The sequence below is a fragment of the Lissotriton helveticus genome, chromosome 5_1, assembly GCF_964261635.1.
Source record: "Lissotriton helveticus chromosome 5_1, aLisHel1.1, whole genome shotgun sequence".
NCBI classification, from domain to species: domain Eukaryota; kingdom Metazoa; phylum Chordata; class Amphibia; order Caudata; family Salamandridae; genus Lissotriton; species Lissotriton helveticus.
In genome coordinates, this window is record NC_136065.1 from 910,826,348 (window position 1) to 910,852,933 (window position 26,586).

Below are 26,586 nucleotides of genomic sequence, written 5' to 3' on the forward strand. Positions count from 1 at the left end.
ACTATAATTAGCACTTAGCTTTCCTTCTTCTTGGATAACTTTATTTCGACCACACGGTGCCATAAAAGTACAGGTTAAAATACATACAATAATACATTACATTTCGTTATTAAATAACACAGAAAATATCACTAACAAATATATATATATATATATATATATATATACACATATATACATATATACATACATATATATATATATACACCTATTTACACATATAAAACCAGCACTGCTAAAAATCATATTAAACCATTCTGTGTAGTTATCGGAAGGGTGCATTTAAATACGTATAATCCATGAATCACAATTTATTTCATTATGAAAGTTCTAAGTTTTAGCCACATTCTGTTTAGAAAACGGGAGACGGCGAAAACGATAGGGGGGTGGGTGTCATATTTTAGTACTCTGAAGGCATTTTCAGTCTCTATAACCCAGATTCCTGCAAATTGGTTTCACCCAGCGATTGCGCACCATCTGGTATTCTGGACAAAAGAAAAATACATTAATTTCATTTTCCACTGGGTGTCTACATGCGGGGCACTCAGTATTTTTGTTCAAATCCCATTTGCTAGTAAATGACCTAAGCAGCAGACTTCCCATTCTAAGTTGCATATACAATTTCCTTGCCGATGCTGGATAGATCAGGTCAAGAAATTCCTCCTTCTTGTACTCCACTTTTATTTGGAGGAACTGATATGTCAGTCTACCCCCTGATGAACTGGCATGGAGGGTCATTAGGTTATAGTACCTATACCGATGTAGCAAGTCTGCCCTAGAAAGGGCCGGACAAGATACATCGGGTGATCCCGAAAGTTCTGGTAGGCCAATCCTATCACAAAGATCCTTAATGTGTGTTAACCATGGGATTTTCTTAGATTTGGTTGCAACCCACACCTCCTTAAACTCATTTCGATAGGAGGCCAACTCCGGGACAGACCAAAGTCTTCTCCAATAAGTAAGTGGCCTTAATGCGACCTCCTCCTCCGCAGGGAGTAACCCTAAGTCGAACCTAAGAGGCACCAATGGGGTACTAGCTGGCAAACCCAGCAGATTCCTCATAAATAAGTGTTCAACCCTAATTAAACTTGTGGGCCTATAATGCCCCCATAATCCTGCCCCGTATATAGAAGCTGCTCTCGCTTGTACCTTGTAGATTTCTATAACTGGAGCAGCAGGCTTGTAGACAATACTCTGTGCATTTTTGATAGTCCGCCCACAGTTTGCATCAATTTTAGAGCAGACTTAGCTACTTGGGCATCCCACCCCAGATGTTCCTCGAGAATAATACCTAGATATTCGAAGGTCTTTACTCTCTCTAGGGGTATGCCATTCAAAACTGGATTTGGGCGCATCTGCCTTGGAGGATTAAAGATCATAAATTTTGTTTTAGCTAAGTTTATCTCCAGGCCACTCAGCGCACAGAAGTCTGCACTGCCATCCAAGATACGTTGAATACCCTTTGATGTTCGGGACAACAATAGGGTGTCGTCCGCAAACATCAATGCGGGCACCCTACCTGAGGCTAATCTCGGGGCATCAGTGTCCTTTATACCTGATAGATGAGTTATGAGCCCATTAATATATAAACAGAAAAGGGTGGGAGCCAGCACACATCCCTGGCGCACCCCCCTTTGTACCGGGAATCGAGCTGACAATTCTCCATGTTTCCCACATCTCACCTGGGCGAAATGTTCTGTGTGGAGCCTTCTTAACACACCCAGGAGATAAGGTGGGATACCGAGGTCCTGGAGAGCTCTCCACAATTTGTCCCTAGGGACCAGATCAAATGCCGACCTCAGGTCCACAAAAATGAGGTAGAGGCTGCCACCCTCCACACTCACTGATTTCCAATAGAGGACCTAGCTTTCCTACATATGGTGCGGCCAGCGCTCATGCCATCATAAAACAAATTAAAAGTAAATGAATATGTAATCGTGATTCCTTCCATTTGGAGAACCATAATGGAGGTCAAATTTAAACCTACTGCAATTCTAGCTCATATCGGTTAGATCTAGCACCATTGGCGTGGGTCTCCTTTCCATTAGTTTTCTGCTGTTTCCTCCTGTTTTGCTATGTTTTTGCTGGTCTAGATGCTTTGGGGACTTTGCCACTGCTATTCAGTGCCAAAGTGCAAGTGCTCCCTATTGTAAATTGTTGAAATGGATTAGTGACTCCATGATTGGCTTATTTGATTTACTTGTCAGACCCTAGTACAGTGTACCATGTGTTCTCAGGGCCTGTAAATCAAATGCTGTTGGTGGGCTTGCAGCACTGGTTGTGCCACCCACAGAAGCAGCTTGTAAAGTGTCGCTCTGGCCTGCCATTGCAGAGCCTTCGTGCAGCCTGGGGCTGCCATGTCGACTTGGCAAGTGAACACACTTACCAGTCCCTAAACCTTCCTGTTTCTACTTGTTAGTCAACCCTAAGGTAAGCCCAGGTACCCCCATGGGCAGGGTGCATTGTATGTGAAAGTAGGACATGCCCTGATGAGTGTGGCATGTCCACATAGTGAATTACAGACAATTTTGTTTTTCACTATTGCTAGGCTATCTGTTTCCATAGGCCAAAATGGGCAGTTTGGTTATAACATCTTATAATCCTAACTGACCCAGGGAACTAGGTATAAAGTTTAGTATGCCTGAACTCAGACTGTTAAAATACATCTTTTAGTGAGGATGATTTTTAGATTCTGTGTTTGAAAATACCACTTTTAGAAAGTAGGTATTTTCTTGCCTAACTATCCAGCATGACTCTGCTAGGTGGGTGTATTCCATGTCTGGTTTGTGAGTGACAGGGGGTTGGAGAGGGCCTTGGCTCCAGCAGTCTGATGGGTCAGGGCTGGGATAAATAGGACCTGCATTGAATAGAGAGTGAGGGGTGGAAATGTCCTTTCACTGACCTGAGCCTTCATAGAATAAAGAGTAGGGTGGAGGAGATTTCCTTTCAGCTACCTGGGCCGGGTCTGCTCTCAAGACACTGCTGGCTCCACCTCCTGCCAGGAAGCTGCATAGCACTGGTTTTGTATGGGCACAGGCACCGCCTGCCTTCAGAGGACAAAGGATTTACTGGTATAAATATTGGGGCCTAGACCCCAGAACTTTAGATCACTTCTGGGAATCAAGACAAACCTTCGCCAAGGAGAAGAACCAAGGAAGATGAAGGAGGAGACTGCCCCTGTGCTGTATTGCTATTTCTGGGGTTGGCCTGCGGTGGTTACTTTATTGCCAAGGAAAGAGGAAAAGGACTTTTGTGAACTTTTCATAATCTTGAGGAAGAATCTCCAAGGGCTTGAAGTGTGCTTGCCTCCTGGCTGTAGTCTCAGGGATACAAGACCTCACCACCAGCTCGTCTGAATTACCTTGCTGGGAATTATACCTGCAGAGAGATGCCTACTGTTGTTTGGGCCCTCTGAGAAGACTGCGTCACTGGGAGCGCGACACAACGAGGAGAAGCATGTCGTCGCTGCAGCAGTGGCCGTTGCATCGCCGAAGAAGCGTGCCGCCACAACAGCTGTTCGCCGTCACATCATCGATGAGCGTGTCGCATCATCGGAAAAGTGTGTCACAGGGCCTGTCGTGGCTCAGAAGTTACTGAGTTCGTCGCACGGCCGCCGGGCTTGCACGCATCGCATCCAACATTGTTGCATCGCATCAAAGACGCCATTTTTGTTGTATCGCTGCATCGCATTGACGTGCCAACTTGTCGCATCGTAACTGGAATGCAGTAAGAAACCGAGGCATCACCTCCTCTCCGGTAAGGAACCAATGCATCACCTCCCCTGCGCTGCAGTAAGGAACCGCCGCATCACCTCACCCGAAGCAAGGAACTGACGCATCACCTTCCCTGCGACCCTTTTGTTTGTATTGCGTGACGCATCCAAAGTACTTTGAAAGTAAAGTGTCGCATTTACCATCTACATTCGACTAAGCTATTTCTACCATTTTAAAGTCTTATTTTTGATTACAGTATTGTGGATTTTTGTCATTTTATTTTGTGTTAAGTCTAGTAAAGATTACTTATTTTTCTAAACTGGTGTGGTGTGCATTTGTAATGTTTTCACTGTATTACTGTATGTGTTCACAAATGCTTTACACGCTGCCTCAGATAAACCTGCCTGCTCGTTCCAAGCTACCAAGTGGATGAGCAGGGGTTATTTAGGAGTGTAGCCCCCTTACCCAGACTAGAAGCAAGGGTCCCTATTTGGACAAAGGTACCTACCTCTGCCAACTAGAGACCCCCAATTCAAACAATATCACTCTTGATCTTCAAGGTTGAATTGTGTTGTTAGGTGTGGGCTACTGTAAACTGTATGTTATGTCTAAAGCACAGTTTTCCTTTTAATAGTGATTCCCGGATATTGTTGGCAGTGCTAAACAATCTAATCTATTCTTGTAATAACATTTCAGGAGCCAGGCAAAAAAATGGATGACTTGGGGTCTGGGAGATTGGCTTGTCTATGAAGTAATGGGAGAAGATATGTTACAGGAAGCACTTATCTGAGCAGGGCCACCGACTGTAGCAGGGATTCTGCTCCTACACAGAACTGTGCATAGAGACTTGGAACCTCAGTGAATTAGGGTGTGCCAAAACTCGCCTTAGTACCAAACATCCCGTACCAGACTAGCATCAGTAGTCTCATTGGCTCTTCCATAACACCAATGATTAGACAACCCAGAACATGGACTTTAGATAACCTCAAGCAATGTGGAACGCATGAACACGCTTTCGTTATACTCTCATACCAGTCCAAAACAGGGAGTAAAAGAAGACACGTGCAAGTTTGAAATATTTATTTCTAATGCCATGTTCTCATGCGCAGTATCTTAGCTAATACAAGTAGACATATTATAAGCAACAAGATTATCGGCATAGTTACTATTCCATAAAATACAAAGGGAGAAAGCATGTTATAATGCTAAATGGAAACCGGTTTAAAATATACCTATATTTCACTCTCCCTTGCTAGTAGGTTATTTTATATCTACAGAAGGTCTCTTTGGAATTACATAGGCGGCACCATACCTCTGGTATTTAGCAGAAGTGGATCACATCAAATTCTGCACAAGCTCTCAGCATACGAATGTTCTCCAAGTGTGTGCGATCATGCCTACGCAGTGCATTATTAAACGCGCCAATCTCAGAGGTGGCCACAGCTGCATATATGTTATGTCTAGAACGTGTGCTGATCAGTCCGAACAACAACCACTGTGTTGAAATAACCTTGAAGGCCTTGGCACTCACTGTTCAGACTAAGCTTACCAAGCAAGGCTGCTAATATAGAAAAACATGTTATTCTCGTGTGAAGCAAAACGCTCTGCTAAACGCTTAACATTTAATAAAGTGTGTGCCATGTGCAAAGGCAGAGGAAAGGAAAAAATTAGTTTACACTTCTAATAAGTTTATGTCAACTTAACACTGTGTGAATGCAAGGCTGAGCCCAACGACACAACATGTTCCCAAGACTGTCATGGCCACCATGATGAAGCTTTGACTATCAAGAGTTTCTTTGCTAGTCTGCACTTTTTGGCCACCTATGGCAGTAGCAGAATTAACGGGCAGCCTATGCAAAGTATAGTCCTGAAAATGTGCTTGGTATCGATGCGAAGATTGGCCTTGTTGCTTGCTTTGTTACTTAACACATTAATTTGAGGGTGACCTCACAGTGAGTATGTCACCTATGCCCAGTTTGGTGTAGTTGTCACTCAAGATTTTCTACTCATTGCCTTCTGGGGCCATCTGTAATGGGACTGTATTGCATAGTCATTGGACTTGCTTCAACTGTTCAGTGACAAATAATCTGCACCAGCACTGACTCAATAAATCACCGTCAGCGAGATATCAAGGAGTGCTAGTCAGCATCTCCAGACAAAGAATAAACAATTCCACACCACCCTGCTTGTTGTAGTACCATAAGACATGTTGCATTCTCAAGCCAAGAAATAGGCACCAACTTTAGTGAATCTAAGAAAGATGCCCTATCTGTCATTTGAAAAGGCTCTACATACCAACGTTTTCAATAATCTACACCTATCAATTTAGACTAGGCCATATTTCTAAATACAGCTACTGTTCCTGCTTCTTATCAAGAACAAGAGGGCCTGCTATTTGCTAGGTGTTACTTATAAAGCACTCTGCTTCTCTTACAGCTAGGTCCATGCTATTTGAATACTTAATAAATAAACAACATATTGTAGGTCAACACTTAAATAATCTTGCCCCTGATGAATGGCATAAACTTCTTCATAGACAGTCCTATGGCTTGCAGGTTTATGTGGGAGATTGATCTAATGGGGTCCTGAACCCCGCATTTCAGCATTGTTTAGGTGACGTCCCCAGCTAAGGGACAACACATCTGTTACCATGGAGGCCAATGGTAGGGGAATGTAGGCTGCCATCCACCGCTAGAAGTCCCATCATGCCTCCTAAGAAATATGGATCTCGTCCAAAAGGCAAATCCAGTGTGGAGCCCAATGCAGTCACAAGTTCAAATTAAGGGTCCACACATGTGCCACCATGAAGGAGCTGGAGCAGAATAGGCTCTGGAACTTCAAAACTGTTGAAGCATGAAGAACAGCTGTCGCTTGAAATATTGAGATCATAGCTTGAATGTTCCGGACTCACCTTGGAGGCAGAAAAGCCTTCAAAACTACTGCTGCCAAGATGAAAGGCAGCCTCAGTGTACATTGGAGGTGGAATTTGGTGTAGCTGTAAAGAACCCAAGGCTGACATCCTGTTGTGCAAGTGGCAAGGAGCTAGTCTCCAACAGCCAGATGTTCAGGAATAGGAATACGTATATTCCTTTCTTATGAAGATGGACCACCACCATCAACACGACCTTTGTAAAGACCAAAGAAGTTCATGTAAGGTTAAATAATAGGATCCCGAAGTGAAAGGAAATTCAGCCCACCTCGAACCACAGGTATTTCACGTGGGGCTGCAGGGCTGGAACATAAAACCACACATTCTGCAAGTCCAAGGACATTATCTAATTTTCATGGCCCAAATCTAACAAGCCTTGGACAAGGGTCATCTTAAATTTCTCTTTCAAGAAGAACATGTTCATTACTCTGAGGTTCAGTATTAGCTACAGGCCTCAGACTGTTTTAGGAGTCAGAAGGCAGCATCTGCGTCTCTCTTCTGCCTCAGGCACTCTTGTTGTCGAACCCTTGACAAGCGTTGTGAGTGGTTCGTAAAATTGGGGAAGATGTGCATCCTGGAAAGGCAGCATCCTGGATGGGTAGGGCATAACAAACTTCGACAATTTGAAGGGGAGACTCACTTGTTCAAAGTCATTGAGCATCAGTGAGACTAAGGCGCCAAAAGATTGGGCAAACCACTGGGCCCTCATGTTCGCTTGAGGATAATCAAAATAGGTTTTGGATGTCTGGCACATAAAAAGGAGAAAACTTGTTATTTCTCTTGTCCTCTACTCTTCACCTGACCTCTGCAGTCTAGAATGATCTGTTAAGGTTGTAGGACTGTCTGTGATAGAGGACGCAAACAGAAAGAGGCCCTTGGAGTAACCTCGAAACATCCAATACTGCCAGTGGACTTGGGGCATTGGGGGCAGAACGCAGAGAGTGTGTGGTCGCCTGACTGGTTTTAACAGGCAGTTACCATCAAAAGGCATGGCAAGAGGGGAGGCCCAAAAACCCAGAAACATTGTGCAGACAGTATCCATGCATGCACGTCTACAGATGGTAACAATAGTTTCTATAGCCTAGCAACAGAATCCATGGAGTCCAGGCCAGAGCGCACAATTTGCTTGAGTTCTTGCTATTTTACACAGTTTGCACAAAGGAGACAGAGATCCTCTGGCAACACATGTGGATTTTTCAAGCCATATCTGAAAGAGTTCTGCTGTATGAGGTATGAGGCAAGAAGCATTCCATGACCAACATCTGCTTGGTACAAACTCAACACAGTTAAAAACCTGTAATCTTTGGTAGCAACATACCTGCAACAAAGACAAATTTTGATACTGTGAAACTGAAAAGAAATTTGAGAATACGAGATCCTTGTCCACGTCATGGGTGTAGGAAATAAAAGGAACTGATGTCAGCACACAGGTTGAACCTACATGCAGAATCTCCTGGGCACACTGGAGGTATACAGCACCACCTTTTAACATGAAAGAGCAACTCAATTTATTTTCTTGATGGCACCTGGAAGTATCCACAGAGTGAGGAATCTGTGGATAGAAGTATTCCTCAGAAGATATAAATACTTCTGCATAGATGCAAGGAATGATGACAACAGATAGTATTATTCCATAGGAAAAGTTGGATTTACGAAAGACCATTAAGGAGTCTGAAGACCTCCACCCAGTTGGTGTTCTTGGATAACAATAGAATGTCTTGTTTCCTGTTGCCCTGTGAGAATCAAAGCATCAGCTAGAGAAGAGGATTTCAGAGAATTCGACCAGCAGCCTCTGGTTAAAGCTTTTAGAGGCAGTCAACGGAAAGTTAGGAGGGTAGATTATTTTAGAAGAGTGGGAACCTGCTTTAGAGGAATGTGGGATAGTTGTGATGGTTGTCCTTTGGTGTCATAGGGATAGAATGAAATGAATAACTGTTTAGAAAAAGAGTGGAGGGAGTGATCAAGATAAGAGGGTCGGAATCAGTTCAAACGGGACATAGTTTTGCCTGGTTTATGTTGGCATATGCTCTAAAGATAAGGACAAAGACGCAGCCTCTTGGGCATTATCACAGAATATAAAGGTATAGTGGATGGCTCACCACAGATACTCTTACATGTTAATATAGAAGGTTTATCTATTCTACACTTTTACAGAATGTTCATGGTGTGGTGGTATATGAAATATTACAATTATCCTAAAAAAGACAGTTTACGTAGTGTAATCCATTACAGAGAGTGATGTACTGTATATGACTTGAAATACAAGAGCTAAGAATCAAAATAAACATTTTAATATCTACTCTACTATTAAAAGATTAGAAAGAGCCAATGGCAGTTTATAAGTGTACAAAGTAGTTGAAGACCTTCCTACTACTGACGCAGGACAGACAGGTGCAGTTGCAATCTGTACGCAGAACAAGCTTTATACATGCCCATTGTAAGTAAGCAATTATACTTCTCAGGAAGGATACATATTCACCTTTTCCAATCAGCAAATTACCACTGCAGCACTATTCTCAGGTGTGGGCTATTGCAAATTATTATACATGTGTAATTTGGGGAAGCTTGTAGTATGTCAAAAAGGGGTTCTTAACTGCTACGTGTACCATAGGCTATATTATTTTGAATGAAATTAATGCCCCTCTGTTAATGTTTGCAATAACCACAACATTGATAAATCCATACAAAGGGTGTGTATTAATGGCTCAACTACTGTATTACAAAGGTGACCACAGAAACAGAACTCTACTTTAAATCCTTCTAAAATGTAGTCACCCACCACTCAAGGGGCATTCAAAGATCTTCTATAACAACCCCAACCTCTCCACCCCAGGTATTCCCAGAAAGGCGTAATCCCTCCACAGGACATCATGTGTGCATAGATGTACCTTCTTCCCCATTTTATCTCAGCACCTGCCACTGTGATTCATGAACATGAGCTTGAACCTTTATAAGTTTAAATACCCAACCTATTCTCATTCCAGCAGTGTGTGTGTTGAATAAATTGAACACAATATAGGCAAGCAGATCACTGCAATAATAGAACAGTCTAGGCCGGGGACATTCTAGGACTAATCCCTTTCATCACGTTCAGGCCCTCCTCTGTCGGAATTTGGCAGTCCAACTCATTCCACTGCACAGACACTAGCAAAGAGCGTGGAGTCAATTGCAGCCAAATAGGACCACTTTTACAGAGCTTATAAAATTCCTAGACGCTGAGAGTTTGTCTCCTCGAACCACCTCACCTCTAATACCCGTAACTTCACCCATATGCTTCATAGTTTTCGATCTTAGGTCAGTTGGCCACTAACTTCTCCACCTAATTCCCAACGTCCAAGAGCATTTGCTGCAAACAAAACATTTGCTCCAACTTGCATGTCTTGACGCTGATGCTTTTTATCAGTAATGTCACAGAGCTGCAGAATTTATGATGAGCTCTGTCGTTTGTGTTAAAGTAATCCTAGCAATACGTACATGTTTTATAGAAAGCAGTCATGGTTGTATGCCAACAGGAAGGGCACCATTTCTTTAGTGTGTGTATGTGTAAAGGTTAGGGCACACAGCAGAAAGGAATCCATCCATTTTGCAGTCAAGAGGATCATGTGTAGTGATCATCACTACAAGGCTATCTCCTCTGGCAGAGAACATGCTTGGAAGTAAGAAGGAAGTAGAAATTACTACAGTTGCTTACCTTTCAAACACGTTGTTAGCGGGGATATGATGGAGTACCAATATCGGACTACAGACTCAACTGCTTTCAGAGATATGTGGGGATAGTTAAATGCCTTGCCATAAAATAGTTATAAGCCTAGCCAATACATGGCGCCAAATAGCGACATCGCAGCAAAGTAGTTGAACCCCACCCCACCCAACCATTGCAAAGTGGCGCTGTGGGGTCGATTGGTGTGCCCAACAGAAGAGGGTGGTGTTTGAGGCACAGGGCTACCCACAAAAATATTATCAAGTGTGGGGTAGATGCAGCGTTACTGGCGTCAAGTTCATGCAGTGATGAGTAAAGTTTTACAACTAGAAATGCGCCTAGAGGCGAAACGATGTCTGCTGAACGTATGGGAGCCTATGGACGTGGGACGGATGGGCAGGATCTGGGTAACATTGGGACTGATGATCGTGAAAAGAAACATAGCTCAACACTGGGGGCCGCCCAGACTCCTGTGCTAGCAGAATGGTAGAAAAATATGGACTGGTGCATGTTTAGGGAAAAGACTGTCTATGTTGCGAGGGGGTGCCCGAAGAAGTGGTTGTTGATTTGGGAGGCTTGGAACGCGTACCGTGATATCTGTAGTCCACCCCGTAGCATTGACCTTGACGATCAGGAATTACATTGATCAGTACATATCAACCTCTATAGATAATGTAATTTGCAGCCTTGCTTCGTGAATTGGAACTGTACAAACTCCTATATGTCTGAAAATGCAATCATACCCTGTATATTAGTGCTGACTGTTTGTTGTGTTAAGTTTCAATAAAAAGAAATATAAAAAAAAGTGTGGGGTAAATTGTGGCACCTCTGATGGGTGGTACCTTAACTGCAATGTGACCGGGACTCAAAACCTCTTTTATATAATTATATGGTCATCTGGTTGTAACATGTATATATGATACTCTTTGACTCACATGTGCCTTGTCCTTTTTAACCGCCACTCTGTGGCGGTTAAAAAAAGCTCAGCCAATACAATAATCATGAGGTCGACAATATATAAGTGTTAGGTAGGGATTATATAATAACCTTGTAGAAGAGGCAGGGACGTGTGGATTAAAATGGTTTGGGGTTTCACTTGGTCTTACATAACTGTTGATACTAAAGACCCTGCTTGCAGGTAAATAAGATTTATGTGCTGACTGTACATAATAAACACTTGTAAAATATCAATAGCTATTTGCCTGCTGTTTCCATGGTCAGGCTGAGGGTTCTTGAATACATGTCTATATTCGCCCCTCAAATAAGAGTTTTCCTCAGTAAGACTGTGACTCATTACATTGAATCTAGATTAGCCTGATTTGTCACAGAGAAGAGTCTTCTCAGAAGGTCACACACATTAACCCGTTGAGGCGGAGGAGATCTAACTGGGTGCACTTCCCCGAATTGGGAAGTTAACAACACTTATATAACTCAGACAACTATCACAGGGTTATACTAAACAATGTGTGCTACATTCTCTCCTGATTTGATTGATCAATTTGATTTGAGGATTTATAAAGCTCAACGAATGCCCATGGGCGTCTTGCCGCTAAGGGAAGAGTATGGGACCAAACTGCTGGACATAAACAAAACTAGCCCGAGATGAATAACCATGTTTTTATCTCTTTCCGAAAGGAGAGTAGCGAGGGTCTATTTTTAATTGAAATTGGGAGCTGATTCCAAGCCTTTGCTGTATACAGCAGGAAGCTTCTCCCTCCCCACCTGACCTGTTTGTATCTTGGAATCTGGATCAGTTTTAGATTGTTTGATCTCAAGGACCTAGTAGGCTGATACCTTACCAGGTGGATTTTTAGGAACTGCGAGCCTACCCCATGGAGGGCTTTATAGGCCAGACACAAAAGGATTAAAATTTATTTCTATTTTTAATGGGGAGCCAGTGCAGTGATCTCAATCTGTGAGCTATTGGCTCGTGCTTGGGTATGTCTAGCACCAACCGCGCTGCTGCATTTTGTAGGCGTTGGAGTTTTGCCAAGTGTTGAGTCTGGATCCCCGCATAAAGCGCATTACCGTAGTCCAGTCTTGATAGAGCCAACATTGTGACTACTGTTTTGCAGGATGTCAGGGGGATGAACGGTAGGAGTTTCCTGATCATTTTCAGGATAAACCAGATTGATGATGACAGTTTGTTAGTTTGTGCCTCATAGGACAGTTTGTTGTCGAGGAGCATACCTAAATTCTTTACCTTGTGCACTGGAGATGGGCAGTGACCTAGGTTATCTGGCCACTAATCCTGGGACCATGATTACAGGTCGGAACCTAACAGCATCACTTCACTCTTGTTTAAGTTCAACTTGAGGCAGTTTGTCTGCATCCAGCAAGTGATCTGTTCCATACAGTGTTTGAACCTGGAAGCTGTCTCTAGGGCATTGTTTGCGATTGAGACCACTATTTGAGTGTCGTCTGCGTATGAAACTGGGAGAAAGCCACAGTTCCTATTTATAGCCGCCAAAGGTGCCACGTAAAGATTGAAAAGAGTGGGGCTTAATGACGACCCTTGGGGCACCCCACAGGTGGATCTAAAGGCTTTAGATTTGGCTTCTCCCAGTTCTACCGTAAAGGTCCTGTTAGATAAAAAAGACGCTAGCAGAGACTGGGCTGTCCTGTTCACTCCAGCCTCCGCAAGACGACCGAGGAGTGTCGTGGTTTACCGCGTCGAAGGCTGCGGATAGGTCTAACAAAATCAAGGTGGCCTTCTCCCCGGCATCCAGAATACTCCTAAGCTCCTCTGTTGCCATTAATAAAGCCGTCTCTGTTCCGTGTCCTTCATGGAAACCGAATTGCGACTGATCTAATATATTTGCTTCTGTAAGGAATTGGGACAGCTGTCTGTTCAGAAGCTTCTCAAGAATTTTCGAGGCAAATGGGATTCTTGCAATCGGTCTGTAATTTCCTGGTTCTTGGGGGTCTGAATTGGATTTTTTGAGTAGAGGTAGTACTGAAGCTGTTTTCCAAAGGTCGGGGAAGTGATTAGATGTAATTATTTCAGCGAAAAGTAAGCATAATTGCTCACTCAGTAGGTCATCGAAGAGGTGCATCCCCTTGGGTGGGCACGGATCGGATGTACCACCAGATTTTGTTGATCTAACCACCTGGAGGATCTGTTCCATAGACGGTGGCTGAAAGTGTAAGGAGTGGTCCTGTATGTGGGGTGGAAGCTCCTCCTGTTTCTGTCGATCGACCTGCTTGTGTATGACCGCCTCAGATCCCTTAAATGAATCATATACTGCAGAGACTTTATCTACAAAGAACTGGCCCAGAATATTGCAAAAGTCTGAGCTCATTTCTGTGGGCATGGAGTTGTTTATACTAGTTAATTTTCTGACTGTAGAAAAGAGTTCTTTGCTAGAAATTTTTGCATCTTCTATTTTTTGTGTGAAGTATTTGCTTTTTCGGTCAGTATTAGTTTTTTATAGATGGCTAGAGAGGTTTTGTATTCCTCTTTTGGTCCCTGTTTGTATGCTGATCTCCATCTTTTTTCGAGCTTTCTGCAGTGCTGTTTTTGTAATTTTAGTGTATGCGAGAACCAAGGTTGGGATGGGGTCATCCTCCTACACGGTTTGTTTTTATAAGGGACTGCTATTTCCGTGGCTACGTGTATCCAATTAGAAATTTGGTGTGTGGCTGTGTTGCAATCAATATCCAAAACTGGGGTGGAAAGTCTTAGCTGTTCTTTTAGTTTTGAAGCATCGGTTTTCGACCAATCAGGGTAGGTCGACTGCTTGCGGCAAAATGCTGGTGTCTCTACGTTTTTCCCTACCTCTAGTGTAAATATTATTGCCTTGTGGTCGGACCAAGGTACAGGTAAAATCTCAAGTGCCCGGGTATATTTGTTAGAAGCGAAGATCCCATCACGTATATGCCCTGCCTCGTGTGTGGTTTGCTTCAGTGTTTGCTCCATGTCTAGATTTGCTAGGGCATCTGACAGCATCGTTACTCTTGAGTCCGCACAGTTCTCCAGGTGTAGATTAAAGTCGCCTAGGATTGTAAAGTCAACATTTCTAACACTATTTTCGAAGAAGGGGCTCAGTAGTTGAGTCAGGGGTGTCTTAGCCTTCGGGGGTCTGTAGATCAAAAGACCTCTAAAGGTGTCATTGTTGGAGATATTTATTTGGAAATTTAAAATCTCAGTCTGGGCTGCTGCTCTGATTTGTACCCTTGGTTCTTAACTCGTTCCTATATATTATGGCCAACCCACCCCCTCGCTTTTCCTTCCTATCGGCTCTGATAATAGAATAGCCGCCTGGCATTGCTAATGATAGATCGATATCTGATGCTTCATCCGCCCAGGTCTCCGTGATGAAAAGCAGACCAAGATTTTGTGTTTCTACAAGCTCTGCCGTCTCCAAGTTGTGTTTGATAAGGGACCGTGCATTAATTAAGCCTGCCTTAATGATCTTATTAGCTGGCTAGAACTTCTCCGCACCCTGAGAGATAGGGGTATTGGCCCGTGTATCAATCATAGATGGATGGAATGTGTGGCAAGGATTAGCTCATTTAAGGGCGGATCGTGGGGGGCAGACCGGCACCGGCCTGAGTACAAGTAGCTCGCCTCTAGAGTAGCAAGTTCTCCCTAGGCCCGTCTTGGTACATGAAGGGGTTATGGCCCTAGGCCCGGTCCCGGCGCGGACGGGCGCAGACGGGCTTGCCTTAGGCCCGCCTAAGGCGCATCCGCTGCACGTTCGCCGTGACATTGCCTTAAGTAGCCTAGTGCCTCTGGTCAACTGGACCGCTGAGCGCTCGAAGCGCCGGAAATGCCCCCAGCGGAAGTCAGTGCGTGTATCCCAGTCTACACCCTCTGTTCAATCGGCACTTGCCGTGACAGACCGGGGTGTGTGAGGCAAAGCAGCGGCTATGGAGGAGTGAAAATGCAAGGTATGGTGTGCACAGCAACGTGAAATTAAAATCAAGAAATTGTAGTTGGTATTAAAAGCAAAGTGCAATTCAATCTGCGCAGCCTTACTTTCTGTTGTGCCGCAGGTCTCGTAATCAGATCCGTGCCTTTCCTAGTCAATCCTTAAGTAGCCTAGTGCCTCCGGTCAACTAGACCGCTGAGCGCTCGAAGCGCCGGAAATGCCCCCAGACGGAAGTCAGTGCGTCTATCCACGTCTACACCCTCCGTTCAATCGGCACTTGCCGTGACGGACCGGGGTGTGTGAGGCAGAGCAGCGGCTATGGAGGAGGGAAAATGCAAGGTATGGTGTGCACAGCAACGTGAAATTAAAATCAAGAAATTGTAGTTGGTATTAAAAGCAAAGTACCTACCATGCATACACGGTTAAACACACAACAGCATTGGGGGCCTCTAAACTGGCATCAGGTGATGTTGCAGCCCTACAATTAATATCAAAGAAAATCTAGGACTGGTTAAACACAGAAGCCTTAAAAAGCCCATGTAAAAAGATTCTTCTTTTGGTCACTGGCCTTCAAGCTAAAGTCTACATCCGCATTGCTAGACAAGGAATTGCTTTCCATAAGTGCCTCTGATAGTTCCACAAATGCCTCTAGTGAGCCTTAGAAGTAATCAATATATGTAGAGGTCATGCAAGAAGCAGGAATAGTAAAGTTCCTCCCTCCACATCTCCACCAAACCAAAGTCCAACAAAACTGACTTAAAAGGCTTGAAACTACTTACGCTAACCAAGTACCCTCCACAGGTTATGAGGAATTGGCATCTGAAAAGCTCCTAAAATGTATCTGCATTCCCCCACTTCCAAAAGAACTATGTCATTTATTTTGAGCAAACCCCACCTTCACAAAACTATCACTAAAAGTCCACTTATCTCTACAGTGTGGGTCAAATAAGTGGGGTATACCATTTGTTCTTACATGTGAAAGTTCTGTAACATTCTGATCACTTCATGAACGTAATTTTCCAAGTGTCTGGATGACCGCTCCACATACACCACTGCAAAATCACCAGCCATGCCTACATGTCTAAGAAGATGAATGAGAGTACAGGTCACAAAGATTCAAGAAACGTAGCCCTTAAAGAAAAACAGCATAAACTGCGCATAAATAAATCCAAAATGGAAAGTGAGATCCTCCTTCACTGTCAATTTTAAGAGGTCAACAAAGCATTATTAACAAGTCACTGTCTTTATTTTGTTTTACAGGTTGATCTTTACATCATCCGTTCGGAGCGTGTTTTCCAGAACCTCACATTATTTTAAATATCTGCTGTGTATGCACTTCCAGAGCAGCGACAGAGGCAGTCAGCATTTAATGAGAATCTCCATATATAACAATTGCTCATTTACATAAATCCTAGAATGTATACTCTACATATCTGCTTTAAGACTAGCATTTACACTACCGATTTTAATGTGAAGTTGCTCCAGGCCATCAAATTGGCTTGCCAGAATCCTTCTTAAAGTAATCCAGGCAAGTTAGATCATCCACAGTGTGAGAGAAATGCGGTTTAGATGCCATGTTGTCACATGTGAGGATAGTCTTCCTCTGCAAAGACTCCATTTGATATGCTGCAACAGCTTTCTGCTGAGGAAGCAGTAAACTGCCTAGGCTATTTTTCTTTCCACCTTTCGGGAAGGCCTAGTAGACACCACTACGAGCAAGGCAGGACAGAGTACAGCTGTTCCCCAAAAATCACACAGCAGAGGACCTTCGCCAGAGATTCCAGCAGCCAGAGTAATGAAATACTCAAATAACAACCAAAGAGGATATGTACTTTATCTCAATGTCCCAAATTAAATCACATTTAGCAGTATTTACCAGTCAATGACGCTCCAGATCATCGCCTAATCCAGCTGGTCCCAGTTTTACAAATAAAACACATCAGGTAAATCTGCCTCAGCAGGGTACAGGAAACATTTCAATGCAGAGGCCCAGGTTCCAGTATCCTTCAGCACTTTAGAATCTGATCACATAACAATGGTCAGTGGTGGCAACTAATGTCCTGACAACTGCTGTACGCACTCCATTGCACAAGTTACAGTCAACAATGCCATGGCTCCATAGTGTTCAATTCCTACTCTCTGGGTTTTAAATGCGGGCACATGTTCAAGCAAAGCTGGAGAGGACTTGCTATAATATCTTCTTCTGATGGGGGGGAAATGGGGGAGGGCTGGTTCTAGATTGCATTCCCTGAAGCCCACAAAGCTTGCGGTATGTTAAAGGGTAGAAAGCATCAGAACTAGGGGGAGGAAGAGGCTCTCTCCTTTATGAGCTTTCCACTGTACACAATGGATTCATTATAAGGCTTATTCCATGGCTCAGGCCAATACAAAGGCTGTCATATTAGATTGTAACGCGGCTGCTCACATTTTTAACCTCCGACCTCACCACTTCCCCCATCTCCTCCTTTCTCCCGTATGCCCTCTGGCACTTATCTCTGCAAATCGCAGATCCACTCACAGTCCATGTGACCACGCACATTCAGGTTCTCTGAAGAAATCTCCTCAGGCAAAGGTGCAGGACCAACTTAAGGGGCTCCCAATAATGACCTCATGTACTGGAATTATGAAGCCATAATATAACTATGTTGCTTCCACCCTAAAACATTTGCATGCACTGAGATGAAGCAGAAGTATCAGCTCATTAATCTTTTGCCTCAATTAGTGGTATATATAAAGGAATTGTTAGAAAAGGAGGTCCTCCAATAATTCAACACTCCCTCTGGCCAATCCAAATAATTGAGTGTTTGGCACCAAATCATATCGTTTTTAATGATATGAGTGATGTATACAATCTACCTGTCCTGGAGATACTAACAAGGCAGGTAATCCCCCAAAATACTTTTCAAAGGCAAACATAAATGAACTGAAACACATAGGCTACAGATCTTGATAACACATGTTTGTAGTCTAACACAGCTATATTACATCAAACGCACCATTCAATCTGCCTATACAAGGATCCCTCTGCCTATACTAGGATAATTGTAAATCAGTGCCTTAACAGTAACATAAGGGTTGATCCAAAATGTCTATGGCTAGAAAGAAGAGCAATACCTGTCGAGCTTGGTAACATTCCCTGAGCAGATGGTCCCTCTGGATGATTGCTTCTGTTCTCTCTTTCCTGGCAACATCTCTTTCTTCCTTCACTGTCTCTATGTTTCTGCAAGCTTGATCAAGCTCCTTTTGTGCCTCTGTCTTGTCCTTCATTTCATGACAGTACTTCCCCAGTAACTCACTCCTCTCACAGACTGCACGATCACGTTCCACCAGTGCGGAGTTAAGCTCCTGAAACAAGACCCAGAGATGTCAAAGGTTAGGAAAAGAAGCAAGATTTCATCCTTCACCAGTTGAATGTGTGCTCATTTCTTTCTGCTCGTTCTGTGCAAAGACTTCAAAAAGTTAAGGCCAATCAACAGAACACACAAACGTGGCGCACCCATGCAATGCCTTATTACCATGAAGAAACAAACACCATGCACTGGACAAAGGGACATGCATCCATGCATACATGTAAAATCGGATCATACTAAATCTTTAATAGCCCAAATGCATGGGACAGTACCATAGCCAGTTTCACTTTTACAGAAAATATAACAAAAACTACATAGAGAGGAGATTTAAGAAGAAAGCATAAAGAATGAAAAATAAAGCTCCATGCTGATATTCATATTGCCATCAAGCATATATATCCCTTGTGTGTCAGCGGTGGTCAACAGATCGAGCTTAATCATTATTAAGACACGTTTTAATAATTAAGTTAGAGTAATGCTTTTTACTAATGACAAGGTGTGATACAAGACAATCTGGAGGGCTGATTGCTCAGTTGCACAAACCATGCAGTTTTTGTGTTTGCTTCTATCAGAACAGTCAATGTCAGTGGAGGTTCCACATTAGGCCTTTTACTTGCATGAGTTGGTATACGCTTTTATAAGGCTGGACATTTTTCAGCTGCTTGCTTAAATACCTTCTATGATTAGTCACTCTTGTATGTCCCTGTGGCACTTCTCCTTTTAATTTTCCCTCTTTGTGCCAACCCAAGATTGGAAATCTGTGCCTTTACCTAGATGATAATCCATGAACTTCAAGTGACCTGCTTCCAAAGAGTCCCCTCTCATCCCACTCTCCCAAATCTCTTAGGAAGTCCTTTTTCTTAATACTTGAATCTGAAGAATTACTTTGTGCTGTCTCGTTATCTCTTTCTGGCAACAACTCCCATACTGTTCTCTCTGGTATGTGCTCTAGGTCAAACAGGCAAACGAAGTACACAATTTGGCGACAGCCCTAGATGCATCTCTATTAATCTCTGAAATATACCTCAAGGAGTAATGGAGGCTGGCCATTACTTGCACATATCCTTCAGTATTTATGGCGATACCAATAAAATCATCAAATGTCAGGATGACAGTTGAATTTGATCATTAGCAATGTCAAGCATGCCTCTATTCAGAAAAAAAAAGTCTTCTATCACTTTCTTTAACAATGGATATCATTCTTTAACACATTCCGGACCTCAATAGTTGCTCTCCATTTAGTATGGGCATTCTTCTATCCCAAAATTCTATGACATCTTACTATGTGTTATGCAGAGCTTGTAATTCTTGGTTTTACTGGTGTACCACCCTCTACTCAGGTGTCTTCCTAACAGCTTTGAATCACAATTACTTAAAAGGCCTTGGGCAACCATTTTCTTGTGTTATGCAAACAGCCAACCTCACATCAGATCACTGTTTTTCTTACTACTGTCCTTTATCTATGATCTGTATCTACATACTAATAGCATTATATCACCACTTTTGAGTTTGCCTTCTCATTTTTATTTTAAAACAAAGCATTTATGTGCAATCCTATTTAGATCTTGAAATCTAGCCAAAGCAGTGACTTTGCTTTTCTTTAACAAACTTTACAAATCTGCACTACTTACCACATTTTACGAAGTCATCCTACGATATGAAGAATTCCAAAATTTAAAGGAGACTACGTTAAACTTTGTAAAGGCAAAGACCACAAAGTATTACTGAGTTTTCTGCTGAACCCAATGGAGCAATTTCAAATGGGAAGACAATACCACACCCAACAAATACCACACTGAATGGTTTCAGAAATTACCAGGTGTAGCATTATCTCTCAAAATATTGTGCAATTTGTAATAAGACTCATTGCTGCACTGAAAGCTCAGGCTTCTAATAAGGAGCATAGGCGGAAGAAAAATTACTGCAATGTATACCCATTATAAAGGGAATTACCATATTTACAAATAAGCCCTTCGTCCAGCAAAAAAAATAATATTCCCTTTTCCAAATCTCTATTATGTATATCTCTGGCCAAGCATGTATATTGTATAAACATACAAATTGATGTCCCTCCTTGATGAAGTAGACCTGCATGAACCTTAATCCTTCTGATTTATCAACATTCTTCTTTCTGCTGTCTCTAAGTAAAGTGTTTGAAAAAAGTGTTAACATTCAAATTCAGAAATCTATCAATAAAAGTATTTCTTTGTACCATCATCAGAAAGGCTTCAGACCACAGACAGGCCACATTGGACATTTATAGCAGGGTCAGTCGAGTTATGAATGATTAAAGAAGGGAGAGTTGCCAGAGTTTTGGTCCTGATAAATTTATTGTCTACAACTGAGTAAAATGGAGTGCTAATTCGGTTCCAGTAGCTGAAGGGTTATGGAATCTCTGGACTGGCCATAGAGTTCTGCCTTTTTGATTGTCATATGGTGGTTCCTATGCTGCCGAAGGCAGCTAAACCAAAACTTACAACAGGATTTCCCATGTGATTCTCACTCTTAGATATCTCATAATGTCTATATGAGTTTCCTAACCAAATTCATGCAAATCCCTGGCTTTGATTTCTATGCTTCGTTGGCAAGTAGGAAACTGTTGCCTGACTGTCTGGCACCCACCACTCCAGGGTCTCGTTCTGTCCGGCGGATCACCCCCAGCACCCTCCTGCGAATTGCGGCCTTGGCCAGTGGCCAGCTCGGGGCACACCGCTCGCTCCTCGAGGCCAATGATAATGGGGACGGGTCTCTCAGTCATTGCAGGGGGGGCAGCAAGACCCTGAATCACCTCCCTGTGTCCATACCCCGCACTCACAGCAGTCTTCCCCAATGTCAGGGGGGGGGGGAGCGTCATCACTCAGCCCTCAAGCCCTGGAGCCGACACCTCCTTTCCATGCAGCTCGGCCAGCGCTCCGGGCTCCAGGCCTTCCCCCAAGGCCGCCCACCAGCTCGTCCCGTCTCCCGGTGGGCGCCTGCAGTGAATCGTCACACCTCCATCCATCGCCGTCTCGGAAGCCGCTACCCCCAGCCAGGAACGCAGCGTGGGTCCACGGGTGTCTCAGTGTTACGCCAGCGGCCTCCAAAATTTACCGGAGCGGCAGCACAGTAGCACCTCTCAGCAGTGCCGCTCAGCCTCCAGCGGGTGTCACCCTCCGTCGCTGTACCACCGCACTTGCAGTCCAGCGTCAGCCGCAGCCCAGGGAGCACCACACACAGGTGCGGTGGACGACCCACGGAACCAGCTCTTCCAGCCCAATCGCAGCAGGACAGTATTTCGGGGTCTCAGGCCGATCTCCTTCCACTAGCGACGTCTCGCCTCTGCTCGGGGACTCGTCCTCGGGGTCCGGGCTCCATCCTCGATCTCTTCACGAAGCTACACTCCAGCACCGGCCGCCATCTTGGGACCAACCCAGCCTGACCGCTCCTCTTCCACAGCGGTTTATTGGCGACTTCACATGGGCTGTCCAGGGGGAAACAGGAGCCCCAAGGTCTCACAGGGGAAGGCCACCCTCCATGCGCCCCCAGGTCTTGTCGGAATCACTATTTGATGCGGAGAAGTGGGGAGGCTAACGCGGAGCTCAGGGCTCATGCGTCCGCCATCTTCGGCTCCTAAGCCATGCTGGGTTTTGATCTACTTTGTTGCTTTCACTGAAAATTTACTGTGTTCATTACCTTTTACTTTGCATCCTCTTCCCTTCTACTCTTGGGTGCAGCTTACCACCACCAGAAGGGCACAGGTTGTTAGCGCCCCTTTTAACAATCATTTAAAAATACATTTAGGGCTTCATTCTATCGTTTTTAAGTGATCACTTGTTTAGTTTGTAACAAAGAGCTTTTTTTAGTTTGTCTCATGATTTATAAGATGTTTGAGCATGATTAAAATGATGTATGCAAAAAACTGGGTGTGTTATAAATTAGTTTATATTTGCACGATTATGGGTTGATTAGAACATTGAAGCATGAATTTAATATATAGTAAAGCGCTTTGTGTTTGCCCGCTCGTATTAAGCATACGCCTGTAGCTTAATGTGCATATTGTACCCTACAATACCATGCATTGACAAGCCATACAGCGCCTTTCCATACCATAGTATACTATACAATGACAAGGCATTCCAATCAATGCAATGCAATAACTGGCCATACCATACCATGACAGGCAGGCCATACCATGACATATCATACAATACTATTCCATACTATAGTATACAATAGCAGGCCGTACCATACTATATAATGAGTGGGCAAAACCTACCAAATCATACTACACAATGACAGGCCATAGCATAAAATGACAGGCCATACCTGTGAACAATATAATTTTTCTTTATGTCCGGATCTTGATTCTGTTTCCCCATGTGTTTGGGCTACTACCGACACAGATGTAGGAAGAATGGACATTTCCCCATTACACATACAGGTTAGGGAGGGTGCTTCCTTACCACGGGTCCCGCAATATAAAATATCGAAAGAAGGTGAGGATGCGCTAATATCGATCATTGACGACATGATACGTACACAAGTTTTTGAGGAGGTTTCCTCAAATGTATGTAACAGCCCTAATCTTCCTATCTGTAAAAGGGGTGATGAAACATGAGACAAGGTTTACCGATTTGAGATTGACTTAAGAGAAAAAAACAAAATAGTGGTTCCCCAATATCCTGTTGTCTCTGATATTACGACCTGTTGGCATTAATCCCACCTACAGCTACTGTATTTTCGATCTCATGAATGCTTTTTTTCTCTATTCCTATACATAAGGATAGTAGATATTTGTTTGGATTCTCATTAAGGGGCCGCTCATTTAGATTTTGTAGGGCTCCATAAGGCTATACGGAAAGTCCTAGCATTTACAGTCAGGCGCTTAAACAACAGTTGGAATGAACTTCTTTTGCCACCTGGAGTTACACTTGTGCACTATGTCGATGACATTTTGCTAGCAGCAGACACAGTTGAGAATTGTAAAGAGGCCACTCTCTCCCTATTACATCATCTTGCTGTTAAGGGACATAAGGTCTCTAAGAATAAGTTGCAATATTATCAGTCTGAGGTCACCTATTTGGGTCAGCTCTCGTCTAAGGAAGGTCGCATTCTCGCTAAAGACCGGATTCAAACTATCCTAAATATTCCTATTCCAAGTACTCAAAAAGAATTCAGGGCACTTATAGGTATTACTTCCTATTGCAGACAGTGGATCCCCAACTTTTCACTTATCATCAAACCTTTTTGTCCCTCGTTACTAAAGACACTACCTTTCCTCTACCAAGGCCATCTGAATGTCAAAATGCATATCAGCAGCTTCCCACATCCCTTTGTTCTGCTCCAGTGTTAGGCACTCTAGACTACATCAAGCCTTTCATATTATATGTGTACGAGAAGGAAGGATGTACATTATCGCACAAGTTACTACTTGTGTAAGGATATAACTGTAAGAGACATTAGTTAGTGATAGATTCCTTACCTTAGAATATCCCCAGGCGTCAGACTGGGTCTGGAAAGTTTTGCTTAGCAGTACCCCTGCGCGTCAGTAGGTGGCGCCCTGCGGCTCCGCGTCCGTCGCTGGCGTCGTATGCGCCGAGATGGCGTCACGGAGACTACTTAGGCGCCAACCATGCATGCTGGCGTCAGTTCTGTACACGACTTTCCGTGCCAGGAACGCAGAGCCATGCAAGTTACTGACCATTGGTGCATTGAAAGTAGGGCCCTGAAAGTGATGACCTTAACACTAGTAACCAGTTCGCAGAACGGGGAGGACGGGAGGGACGGTAATGAATCTATCATCAATTAATGTCTATTACAGATATATCGTTACACAAGTAAGTAACTTGTGCATCTGAAAGAGACGCGTTAGTGATATATTGCTTACCCTAGAATAGATACCCCAGCAATACCAACCCCGGTGGTGGGTCTGCGAACAAGATTACACCAGAAAGTCACGGAGAACAGAACGGCCAAAGAAGCCGTCTCTCCGGACTGGACTGTCAAAGCAGTAATGCTTGGTAAACGTGTGCAGTGAGGCCCACGTAGCTGCCTGACAAATGTCCTGCAGGGGAACGCCACGTCCCAAGGCAGTAGTGGATGCCGTCCCCCTGGTAGAATGGGCACGCAGTCCCACAGGAGGTTCCTTCTTGGACAAGGAGTAACATGCCTTGATGCACAGAACGACCCACTCGGAGATGGTCCGTTTGTGCACGGCTCACCCTTTTTTGGCGCCCATGTAGCCAACAAAGAGCTGGTCATCCACCCGGAACTTCTGTGTACGCTTCAGATAGAATTAGAGCGCACGTTTTGGGGCCAGACGGTGAAGCCTCTCTTCCTCTTTTGAAGGATGCGGAGGCGTAAAGAAGGTGGGCAAAGTGATGGTCTACCCAATGTGGAAGGGCATGACAACCTCTGGCAGGAAAGAAGGACGGGTCCTCAAAACCACCTTGTCCGGATGAACAGAAAGGAAAGGAGGTTTAAAAGAAAGAACCTGGAGCTCACTCACTCTTCTGGCGGAGGTGATAGCTACCAGGAAAGCAGTCTTGAGAGTGAGAAGACCCAAAGGACAGCTATGAAGGGGCTCGAAGGGAGCGCACATCAGATATAGCAAGGTTTAAGTCCCATTGAGGCATGAGGCACGGCACGGAAGGAAATGTGTGCGTAATGCCTTTCAGGAAACGGTTAACAACCGGCGACATAAAAAAAGAGAAGGCTGATCTGGAAGCCGTAGGAAGGCGGAGATGGCCGAAAGATAACCTTTGATAGTGCCCAGGGCAGAGCCCTGCTGGGCTAAAGAGAGAAGGAACAGAAGGACATGGAAAGAGAGGCAGAAATGGGATCCTTCGCACCCGCCTCCGTGGGGCCCCGCAGAGAGGAAACCAGCTCCTTGGTAGGCGACTGCTGCAAGCTAATGCAGCCATCCCCAAAGCCAACTGGAGGAAGGCAGGGCCAGGACCGGAAAGGAGGAAGTGGGACCGAGTAGTGGGGGACCTGCGGCTCCTCTGGCAAGGACCGCGGCCGCGGAGACAGCGTGGAGCCACCCTTAGATGACATCGGGCAAAAAGCCACAATGCGGAGGCCCATCTCCGGCGAGGATGAAATCAGCAAGCGCCGAACGTCTGGAGAAGAGGAGGCATCCAAAGACGAGTCAACGACCCGACGTCGGCCTGGCGCCGTAGAGTCCGCAATCTGAGGCAGGACATCGTCGTCCGGCGCCGGGGGAGACGCCGGGGCGGCATCCGTCACAGCGCACGGCGCAGGAGACAGGCACTGTGCCGGAAACGGGGCGGCAAAGGAGCGGCGCCGAAAAGGCGTCGACCTGACCTTCGACGAGGCAGCCCCCTGCATGGAGGGACGAGAGGGACCCGGGGAAGGACGAAGAGTCCCCCACCAGCCTCAAACCGTGACGGGACTAGAGGAGTCCTCCGCCGACCCCTGTGGCGCCACCAGGGCCAGCAGCCCCCGGCCGAAGCGAAGCGGCGTCACCTCGGCCTCAGACAAGATGGCCGCCTGTCCAGAGGACCGTGAGGGGCTCGGGGGTGCATACCGAGCCCCAGCGACCTCCCGCGACACCACAGGGACCCGCAGGAGTTTGCGGCGAAGCAGAGGAGCCGTGGTACGAAGAAGGGACCCCCAAAGGGCCGCACCCCAACTGCACCACATCCTCCGAACCTGGATCCGAGCCAGTCGGGCCGGAGCCGCCGGTGATGCCACGGAGGGCCCAGCGCACTGCAAGGGATCCGCTGACGTCCCAGGAGGGGAAGGAGGAGGAGGAGAAGCCAGCGAGGCCTGCAAAGCCACCACATATGTCTCCATCTGGGCTCTAGTCGCCCCCACACCGGGAAACAGCGGATAAGGGGACGACACACGGGCCGCACCACCCGCGGAGAGCCCGTGCCCCCAACAGGGCGGGAAATGACCCTCGGGGACAAACTGCGACACTTACCGACAGGTGAGCGACGCTCCTGCGACCTGGGAGAGGGGCGATATCGACGAGGGAAGTAGCGGGTTCGAGAACCCTCCGCAAGGGCCGGGCGGG

At 45.0% G+C, this 26,586-nt stretch overlaps 1 protein-coding gene across 5 annotated transcripts in view; it reads right to left on the reverse strand.

Annotated features, from left to right (window-relative positions):
• The window catches only part of DLG5 (discs large MAGUK scaffold protein 5), a 957,981-nt gene that overhangs the window by 730,811 nt on the left and 200,584 nt on the right, over positions 1–26,586 (reverse strand). For 3 of the 5 annotated variants that reach the window (XM_078643372.1, XM_078643373.1, XM_078643371.1), the window contains exon 8: positions 18,331–18,561. The exons of the other annotated variants lie outside the window; for them this stretch is intronic. In XM_078643372.1, coding sequence (XP_078499498.1) covers positions 18,331–18,561 — 231 coding nt within the window. The remainder of the gene's footprint in view (positions 1–18,330; positions 18,562–26,586) is intronic. 5 annotated transcript variants of the gene reach the window in all.